Source organism: Dryas octopetala, chromosome 9 (assembly GCF_963921425.1).
Source record: "Dryas octopetala chromosome 9, drDryOcto1.1, whole genome shotgun sequence".
NCBI classification, from domain to species: Eukaryota; Viridiplantae; Streptophyta; class Magnoliopsida; order Rosales; family Rosaceae; genus Dryas; species Dryas octopetala.
In genome coordinates, this window is record NC_141374.1 from 19,034,231 (window position 1) to 19,044,412 (window position 10,182).

At 39.1% G+C, this 10,182-nt stretch overlaps 3 protein-coding genes across 9 annotated transcripts; 1 reads left to right on the forward strand and 2 right to left on the reverse strand.

The window, feature by feature from the left end:
* Window positions 1-147: 147 nt before the first annotated feature.
* EBS5 (HCP-like superfamily protein) lies at window positions 148-4,327 on the reverse strand. Its single transcript, XM_086228072.1, has 6 exons — window positions 3,697-4,327; window positions 3,101-3,592; window positions 2,601-2,816; window positions 1,989-2,312; window positions 1,631-1,873; window positions 148-696 (listed from the first exon to the last, which is right to left on the reverse strand). Exons 1-6 carry the CDS (start codon window positions 4,252-4,254, stop codon window positions 475-477), a joined length of 2,055 nt encoding a protein of 684 aa, XP_086084198.1. The 5' UTR covers window positions 4,255-4,327; the 3' UTR covers window positions 148-474.
* A 132-nt stretch (window positions 4,328-4,459) lies between these two features.
* On the forward strand, window positions 4,460-7,779 carry LOC147275331 (Vacuolar protein sorting-associated protein 26). Of its 7 annotated transcripts, none has more exons than XM_086257449.1 (11): window positions 4,460-4,539; window positions 4,691-4,783; window positions 4,906-4,970; window positions 5,065-5,122; window positions 5,684-5,773; window positions 5,925-6,009; window positions 6,118-6,213; window positions 6,445-6,629; window positions 6,716-6,804; window positions 6,905-7,004; window positions 7,115-7,548. In XM_086257449.1, the coding sequence occupies exons 1-11, from the start codon at window positions 4,489-4,491 to the stop codon at window positions 7,166-7,168; spliced, it is 966 nt and encodes a 321-aa protein (XP_086113575.1). In that variant the 5' UTR covers window positions 4,460-4,488; the 3' UTR covers window positions 7,169-7,548. The 7 variants fall into 7 exon arrangements, 6 of the variants coding, with proteins under 6 accessions (XP_086113575.1, XP_086113576.1, XP_086113573.1 ...); XM_086257450.1 differs by having other exon boundaries at window positions 5,068-5,122; XR_015124283.1 differs by lacking the exon at window positions 4,460-4,539 and adding an exon at window positions 7,649-7,779 and having other exon boundaries at window positions 4,559-4,703; window positions 4,784-4,970; window positions 7,115-7,483.
* Window positions 7,780-7,948: 169 nt separating this feature from the next.
* Window positions 7,949-10,155, reverse strand: LOC147275332 (Galactose mutarotase-like superfamily protein). Its single transcript, XM_086228438.1, has 5 exons — window positions 9,915-10,155; window positions 9,730-9,779; window positions 9,251-9,377; window positions 8,802-8,906; window positions 7,949-8,712 (listed from the first exon to the last, which is right to left on the reverse strand). The coding sequence occupies exons 1-5, from the start codon at window positions 10,027-10,029 to the stop codon at window positions 8,090-8,092; spliced, it is 1,020 nt and encodes a 339-aa protein (XP_086084564.1). The 5' UTR covers window positions 10,030-10,155; the 3' UTR covers window positions 7,949-8,089.
* Between the last annotated feature and the right edge of the window lie 27 nt (window positions 10,156-10,182).

Genomic DNA, 10,182 nt, shown 5'->3' on the forward strand with positions numbered 1-10,182 from the left:
TACATCATCAGTTGAATAATGTTCCTCGGAGACTTAACTACTAAAAAATACGAAGATAATCTCTTTATCTTACACATTGTAGCTTTGGCTTTTGTTCTTTGATGTTAATGAACCAATTTAAACAGATTGAACCAATTTAAACAGATCAACACTGGAAAGGATTCTACATTTCTACCCCAACCAAAATTGACTGGTAATAAAATCTAATGCGAAATACATGGTTTTTGAATTAGAGGCAATTCAGACCCAAAAAAAAAATTTATATATGCGAGGGAAAAGCATTGTTATGTTCTACTTTGCTCAAATTTCTCTATGGTACAATTCGTCCTATAACAACGAAAGCTTTTTGCCAAATAAATTTAAGGAGCACCGGATACCTGTACATCATGTATTCTAGAGGAAAATATTTGTTCTTAACAGATAGAACAGCTAAAAGAGCCTTGTAGATCCTGAAGACCACCAATGCCAACAAAACTAATTGGGTGCAGGTGCAACATGCTCAATTGGGTGGTGCGGAACAGCCATCCCACCAGGGGCAGCAACAGCATGCCTGCGTTGTCGCTCGCGAAGATATAGGACAGTAAGGAGACAAACAAAAAGAGTCAATATTGTAGCATTTCCTTCTTCCAGCAGCACATTATCTACCCATTCTTCCACTTTCGGATAGACTTCAGGCAATGAATCGATCAAATGGACCTACATATAGACCCAAAAGGAGAAAAAGAAAACCAATGAATGAAGGTTCAAGAGAGCTAAGGATTTTGGAATAGATAAAAGGTACAAATCAAGCATGCACTCCAAAAGGAAGAATTTATTACATGCATATTGCGGATTTATAGGGATTTACAATTAGAAAGAAAAAGGATTATGAGCAATGCTTAATTTCACTAAATTATGCCATAATTTTGCCACTTGATACACTTTGCATAAAAACTTGGGCACTTGGTTTCCAAACAATCCAGCATGGTTAATTCCTATACGTCCTAATACTTTGGCAAACAATAATATTTTTGAAGGAATAATGAACTTTGCTGGTAACATATAGTATTCCAAAGGAAAAGTTTCCAGAACTCATCCTGCTCTCCATGGTGCCAATTTAGTAACATTTACATTCCACACAGGGAGCAAGGAATTTATTTTATCTTCTGATGACTGAAAATGAAAAAAGAGAATATGGAGTCTGGGTTTTAGTTGGAGATGAGTGGGACTCAAAAAAAAATTTATTACAAGAAAAAGAAAGCTCATGCTAGTCCAACAATTGAGAACCTTGATAGATCAAGGAAAAATGGCCATTAAATCCCAACAGGTGTTGGATAAACAGACAGTACTATTTCAGCGTTCATATTAATTCATGTGAGTAAATAGAACAATTTCTCACATTCAGAAGACTAGTCTACAGGAATAAGAATCAGAAAAGTCTAACACATATTAAGAAACTTCTGAACTGGCAGATAACACTATAATGGCATTAAAAGGAAGCTAGGTCCAACTGTAAGCCAAATGTTACACTTTGAGACACTTAAACATTATTCTAAGAGTGAAAATTGCAGGATACCACTGACTAGTGATTACTAGTTACTACAACTATTATGCAAGAAGGCAGAAAGTAAACCAAACAAAAAGAACTAACCAGGAAACCGTCGGCATAATTTTTTCGTATCCATAAACTTGCAAGGGCAAGTGTGACAGGCAACTTTGCTGCCGGATCAATCTCTACGGCTTGGTCATAGTAACGCTTCGCAAGATGAAGATCCAAAGGCAGCCCTTGTCCATGCTCATGCATGTAACCAAGGTTGAACATGGCTTGTGCATTAGATTGGGACCTGGCATGTTTGTAAGCCTCTGCGGCACGGTCATAATCTCTCTCAGTACCCTAAGAAAGGAGCAAGGAAAACAAAAACAGTCAAGCAGAGATCAAGCTGCATTACTCAAATGATATATCCGGAACCTAGAGTAATGACAAACATCTTTCATCTTGAGACACCTACCTGACCATAATAATACGCATCCCCAATCAACAAAGCAGCATGTTCGTTACCCTGCTCAGATGCCTGCCACCACAAGGAATGTGCACGCTGATGCCTTTCTGCATCTGTGCAGAAACCAGATTCTCCTATGCACATGCTACGCTCTCCATATTTGTCAAGAATCCATGCAGCGTTACTTTGGGCAACCTCATAGCCTAACTCAGCCATTCTTGAATACAAGAAGAATGCCTTGCCCACATCCCCTTTTAAGTATGATTCCAGTGCCCATCTGGACAAGGAACTCCATGGCCCCCTTTCTGCAACTAGTTTGTATAATACAGTAGCCTGAAACCAATTAAGTTTTGATCACGAATTGGAATTAGTAAGTCCATACCTGTGTTGGTGCATCTTAATATCATTTATTTAGATCGCTATTTGGTTTCAAAAAACTATTAGGAAAAGAAAATTTAATCTTCTAAAAACCTCCTGTTTTATATTTTGTTCTTTAGGGGGGGAAAAGAAAGGAACTGCAAACAGAAAAAAAGAGACGGCATGTAGACCCCTTAAACAAGATAAAGAACATGAAAAACTAAGAACAAGCCAAACTAAAACAAAAAAGAATTGTGAGTTTACCCTGGCAAGATTTTTCTTAAGCCCCACTCCAGTATGAAACATCTTCCCCAGCTGGTAGAATGCCTTGGGTTGACCAGCATTAGCAGCCACTATAAAGTATTGACATGCAAGTTTCACATCTCTCTTTACCCCAATGCCTTTGAGAAAAATTACTCCTAGGTTATAGTGCCCGCCGGCGTCTTGATTATCAGCAGCCTTCTCAAAATACTCTTTTGCCTGTAATGAAAAGGATTACACATGGATCACACATGAATCAACCTAACAATGGAACTTGACACAGGTGAATGTTTTAAATGCTACTTATGGAAAATCATTAAGAAAAGTCCAGAAAAAATACTCCAGGAAATTATTACAACTAACAATGTGACAACGGTGACAACAATCACTAACACAGTTTACAAAACATAACATATAGAGACAGAACACAGATAAAGCTCGACCATTCTTAATGCATAAAGCTTTAAAACACAGATAGAGACAGAACAAAGGTGCATTCTTACTTTGGTGTAGTTTTTCTTCTCCACCCCATATCCTTGAACATATAAATAACCCATTCCGTTATAGGCCGAATAAAGCTCCTGTTTGGATGCGAGTGTAAGCCACTCCAGAGCCTTGGTGTAATTCCTCTCAACCCCAGCTCCTCTAGCATAAATCTCCCCAAGGAACTCCATAGCCTTCGGCTCGCCCTTCTCCACCGACTTCAAAAACCACGACAATGCCTTGGAATGGTCACGGCGCAACCCTCTAAGCCCAAAATAGTAAAAGAGACCGACCCTATACATTGCCGCAGCGTTTCCCTTCTGAGCTTGATACTCCAAAATCTGAAAGTCCTCGTCTTCTTCACCTCGGCTTTTCCTCAATGCCTCCTTATTCTCCTCAGCTCCAATGTGTATCCTCACCGGCTCCATCATCGGCGAGTCCTTCGAAATCAAGAAGCTATTCACAGCTGCCTCGGCTAATTCCGAATAAAGCTTAACCGCTGTATCAAACATCTGCAAACCCAACCAAACCAAAGAAAAACAAAATCAATCCTGGAATTTCATTTACCTCCGCAGCCAAACAGAGATCGAGATTGGAAGAGTAGGGTTTTCCATACATCTTGCCTAAAGTAAGTGTAAGCGAGAGCCATCTTTGACTGCATGTTACCACCCTCGGCAGCAAAGTAATGGTACATCAAGGCCTTGGCTTTGTTTTGCTTTCTCATCTGACCCGTACCGTACAGAAACCCCAGCACGGACCGCGCGTGAGGAACACCGCGGGAAGCGGAGGCCTCGATCTCGGAAACGGCATCGTCCATGAGCGTCGGATCGCCGGAGCTGACGGACTTGATCAGTTTCGACACGCTGGAGTAGTAGCGCTCGTCGTGCTGGGCGGCCGGGTCGGGCTTAAACGGGTCGGGTTCAAAGATTGGGCGCCAGGAGCCCGGGTCGAGCTCCTCCTCGGACTGGGGCGAGGCGGAGTCGCCGAACTCGTCCCAGTCGGGCGAGTCATTCTGAGTTGAGTCGGAGGGCGGTCGTGAGTCGTCGGGGGAGTTGGGGGTGTCTAAGAGGTCGTCTTGAGAGAGTACGAGGACGAAGGGACGAGCGAGGAGAGTGAGAGGGTAGAGAGAGAAAATCAGGAGAGCGAAAATGAGTTTCCGAGCTGCAAAATTCATTGCTTTTCCAGTAAAAGAATGGAGAAGAAGAAGAAGAAGAAGAAGAAGAAGAAAAATTGGGACTTTGGGAAGTTGAGAGAGGGGTAATATTGGGATCAAGGTTAGTTGTATTTTTGTTTCGGTTGGTACTTGCCACGTAGAATGTGGTTACAAAGCCAATCACATTGTGCCACGTTAGCAGTCACACTTTGTGTACATATACGCTGTTTCTGACTTGCTGCTGCGTCGTTAACAATGTCGATTGAGCTCAAGCTTTCCCGAACCAGCCGTGTTTATCGCCCTTCTGTAATTGCTCTCTCCGTCTCTCTCTCAATTTTTTTCTTGGGCAAACCCTCTCTCAAATAGTTATACAACTTGTAAATATATGTATTTATATATCATATATGATGGTGATGATGATGATGATGACGATGAGATGATGATACTGGAATTTCAGGAACTTGTTGAGGGTAAAATCGTAGTGAAGTCACCTTCTTCAATCTCTCACTATGGAATTCGCCTCTCTGTTAACGGATCTGTCAACTTGCAGGTTCGGATTTCACCCTCTGTTTGCTTCCCGAGAAAATCAATGAAAGGAAAAGAAAAGAAAAAACAGTATTAAAACTCTTATTTTCCATTACTCTGGTTTATCACTGCTATACTTTTCTAAAGGTTCGTGGAGGATCGGCGGGAGTTATCGAGAGTTTAGTTGGTGTTGCCAAGCCTATCACCATTGTGTGAGTGAGATTTCCATAGCTCTTGGGCATTGCTTTGCTACTATTATGTTGCATTTGGTTCTCATGTGCTTCTTCTCCTTTTCTCACTTGGTAGCAGGAATAAAATTATTGAGGTTAGACCTTCTGGAAAGATTGCTTCAGGCACATCAGAGGTATCTGTGATAAATAATTCAATTTAAAAGTGCTTTTAAATTTGGAACACTATTTTAAATTTGAGACACTCTGATATTCCAAATATGTGTGCTACCCTGGTGAAAAATTATTGTCTTCTGGAATTGAACATTCAAACCACACACTTTCGGTTTTTGTGATTGCCAAATGTTGTAAGATTTGCTGATGTAGCGAAACTTATACAAATCTTCTAGTCCGTGATTAAAACCTGTTCATTTTTGCTGCATAACCGCCTTTATTATCCCTTGTTTCCACTAAACATTTTATCTTTTAGGCGGTTAGCGTTTACTTATGTAGTATTTGTCTGTGTTTTTGGTCAAATCTTTCTCTAGTAGTCTGGTTTCAGTTTCTGCCTTTACTCCTGTTTTTATACCCAATTAGTTTGAATGCAATGGCCCCTTTCACTTTTCGAGTTACAATAAATTATGGTGGATTTCAAGCTGCTTTGATCTTAGTAAAACTTGCATATTCTCTTTTGGTTTGGTTGAATGTGAATTCCAGTTGTATCATTTGCAAATTATAGCTGTTCATGTTTGTTGCAGGTTCCCTTTTCCATGAATATCAGGCAGCCAGGAGAAGATAACCTAGAAAGGTTCTATGAGACCTTCCATGGAGCAAATATTAACATTCAGGTGCATATTTCTGTCTTAAATAAGTGCAAATGTTCAGTGCTTCCACTCTGAGTTGAGAATATCTTTAGATTTGATTCCAAATTCCCACCTTTTTAATGCATTTTTTCTTTCCATATTTATCTGAAACATGATAAAAAGCTTTGTTCCATAGTATTTATTAACTGTAGATATATCGAGAGGATACCTGTATAAATCATTATCTACAACAATGGAGTTCATAGTTGAAAGTGATAAAGGTATATATTGACTATATAGATAAGGATTTTATTTGATTTTATTCTTTCTTTGTAATTCCATCTAGATACTTATTTAAAGTTACTGCTTTGGTTATTTTGTATTTTTAGCTGATCTTCTTCAGCGACCAGTTTCTCCTGAGATGGTCATCTTTTACATCACTCAGGATACTCAAAGACACCCGCTGCTTCCTGAATTAAAGTCAGGTTGCTGCTTAACTTGCATTATCTACCACCCCTTTCTTCTTAAAACTTTGAAGTATTGTTTTCATCTTTAATGAATGTTCAATTTCTTTTGCATGCATAATAAAAGAATGCACCATTTAGAAACTAGTTGTGTTGCATTTAACTTCTAATTTGACGTCGCTTATTATATTTAAAATATGGTGAATATGTCATGACATGATCCTATTACTGATGAGAGGTATTGCTGAATAGGTGGATTTCGGGTTATTGGAAAAATGTCTACTCAATGTTCTTTATCGGATCCCATTACTGGTGAGCTAACAGTAGAAGCATCTGCAGTTCCGATTTGTTCCATTGACCTACACTTGCTTCGTGTAGAGTCAATCCTTCACGGGGAGAAAATTGTAACTGAAACATCTCTGGTTCAGACTACACAGGCATTCACCTTTCCACATCTTGTCGATGTATTTAACTAACTTACTTCTCATTAACATATTTGTTGGCCTTACTCTTCCTATATCAGATAGCAGATGGAGATGTCTGTCATAATATGACTCTGCCCATTTATGTTATACTTCCCCGTCTTTTGACTTGTCCTACAGTCTTAGCAGGGTAAGTTTCCACCTAGAATAATTTTTGTAGCGAAGACCAAAATAGAGCAATTTAGAGTTATATTCTAACTGTCATTAGCAACATAATTCTATTTGTGCAGTCCTTTTTCAATTGAATTTAAGGTTGCCATAGTCATACGCTTCCAGTCAGAGGTAGCCAAATTGCATTCAAAATCTGATCCTACAACTCCCAGACTATGGGTAAGCATCATTTCAGCTTAAATGAGAGTGATAGGTATTTGTTCTATCTAACTGTCTTTTTTCCATCTATGACTTCTATCTAACTGTCTTTTTTCCATCCTGAATTTCAGCTTGCAATGGAAACTTTACCGCTTGAACTTGAAACACGTTTACACGGAGAATAATAGAACCGCTGAGGGGCTCTCCTCGTATGCTTTGGGCCTTGAGCGTGGTTGCTGGTCATTGGACTGAACCCCTTCTCATATTGGGCCCTATTTCTTAAAGGACTTCTAGGTGTCTTTGGCTGTTGTTTGTGGTTGTGTTTTGGGTTTCGGTTCCCTTACTAAAAAAAAAACATGAGCACATCTGACCGTTTGAATCACGTTCTCTTTCAAGTTTCAACGATGACCGTTCGAATGTTCAAGATTCATACGTGTTGCACGTGTGGGCAACATATGAAAAGGAAGAATTATACAGTGTAACCTCATGTATCTACTCATGTAAGTCCAGCAATAATAAGACCACTGCTTAATCCTTTATCATTTATACAACAACATTTCATTCATTCATAATTTTTAGAAACATGGTGTTACCGTCACACACCAAGGGCTGTGCTTCACTTTAGAGCTCCATGTAGCTAACGTTTTCTTAGTACTTTATTTCAGCGATTCACTTTGGGATGTTGTGGAAAGCCAAAGCAGACTCAGCATGATTGTCATGGATTTTTTTTTTTTTTTTTTTCAAATGATTTATATTAGTTTATTTTGTTGTTCGAACTATTTTATGTGGATCAAATGCTTCTCTACATAAACTGATCGTTTAGTTCAAGAAAACGAAAATTTAAACAAGTGTAGACTTTACGAAGGAAGTTCCACAGCCAGGAAAGCTATGTATTCCGGCCTAATAGACTCTCATGAACAGTTATTCATTCAAAACGAATAGAAGAGCAACCTCTGATATCCGTATAAATAGAAGCATCTCATCCTTTATATTATTGAGGGGATATACCATCATTCAGGTTCAAAACACTTGGCAGGAAGCAAACCAAATATAAATCACATTCCGATATCCACTCCTCAAAAGAGTACAGCAAAATGACTTGCACTTCACTCAACTGAAAACTCAAACAACATGCTGTGTCTGTACTTCTCACCAGGTTGAACAACAACAGATGGGAAGTTCGGTGTGTTGATTGCATTTGGGAACCCCTGTGTCTCCAAACAGAGCCCTGCATGCTTTCCATAAACAGCACCTTCTTTACCGACAACCCCATTGACATAATTCCCAGTGTAAAACTGCACCCCAGGGGCATTGCTCCATAGGTTAAGGACCCTTGAGCTGGATGGGTCTCTCACCTTTGCAGCATGTTTCAGACCTTCTTTCTCTTCTCCACAGTCAAGCACATAGTTGTGGTCATACCCTATACCGACCTCATGGATGGACTCACCAATCCTCTTCTCAGTGGTGAAATCAAAGGGGGTGCCTTTAACTGGCTTGATTTCACCTGTTGGGACTGTGTTTTCATCCACAGGGGTAACATGGTTTCCCCATATTTGAATTGTATGGTCAAGTATGTTTCCCGAGTTATGACCAGCCAAGTTCCAGTAGGTGTGCTGAGCTAAGCTGACTGGGGTGGGCTTGTTCTCAGCCACTGCTTCCATGTCAAGTCTCATTGTTGTGCTTGAAGTAAGTGTATAAGTTGCAGTCACAGAAAGTTTCCCTGGGTAACCTATTTCAAGGAAAAACATAAAACTGAGAGAGGGAAGGGAGAAAGAGATAAATATGATAGATAGATAGACAGAGAGTGAGAGAGAGAACCTTCCTCCCCATCATGACTATGATATTTAAAAGTGATGGATGGGTTATCGCCTTTTTTATGTTCTGCTACCTCCCATATCTGCTTATCATACCCCTTGTGACCACCTAAGTAGAGTGAACAAAAAATATCAGCAGGATGTGTACCACATGATTTCTGTTGTGCAAAAATAAACAAAGGCAACCACAGATCATTGATCACACAATCAGACCCATCTTCTAAACACCATAGCTAATACATTCTTCAAGAAAGTGGATTAAGGAAGGTAAAATACAAGAGCTATTGATACTATTATAAAACAAAACAAACAAAACCTTTCTTTTTAGTGTACAAGATTTTTCAGTAAATACTATGATATAATATTAATAACAAGCCTTAAGAGAAACCAGAGATTTAATGAAAGTTCAAAGCAAGAATGGCATTGCGAATGAAAAGTTGGACAATTCCATACCATGGAGACTGTTTGGAGGTTTGTTGATAGGCAAAGAGTACTCAGTTCCGTTGAGTGTAAACTTTCCTTCTTTGATTCTATTTGCGACCCGACCCACAATGCAGCCAAAATAAGGAGCAAGCCCTTTCTGATCACACATGCATTGACATTCAAAGAGGAAAATACAAATTAAAACAAAAAATTCAACTGATTATACCATGTAAAACTCTAACATTTAAATCCCAATAAATCATCAAATGGGGCTAAAACCACTATATTCATAGGCAATGTTATATAACCAATGACAAAAAATCAACTGATAGTGCCAAAGAAAAGTGTAGATAGCATTCGCATCAGATCACCTAACTTTTTTTCTTTTTGGTTCAACAAATCGCCAAGTACAACAACTGTTTCGCTTTGTTTTCTCATGAAAAAGCTTAATCATGCAATCAATACACCCAGAATCCATTTTTTTTTAAGAAAGAGTGAATAAAATTTACCATATACGGGTCAACGGAGTCGAATCCAAGAACAACATCAGCCGATTTTCCTTCAAAATTCATCATCCAATCCAAACATCAGCAATATTTTTTAGAATGACCAAAACACAACCAAAAAAAAAAAAAAGATTGATATACAATGAAACTGACTATCAAACAGAAGATTAAGAAAAGTAATTATGTACCATCCTTTCCAGGAACAGACAAGGAGGTGATGGTGCAGCCATAGTTGGAGATGAGAACACGCATGGTCCCATTGTTGAGTTCAAAGATTTCTGCTTTCTGGTTCTGATCCGCCATCGTTAGTGTTCCACTGATAAGTGAGCCAAGAGCGTAACAGAGAGACACTGCCGTTTATATTGGATTAGATTCTGATGCTTACTCTATTACGGATATATATCCGTATGTATGTATGTACGTATGTATTGTGTGATCAAGGAGTGACGTCATCTC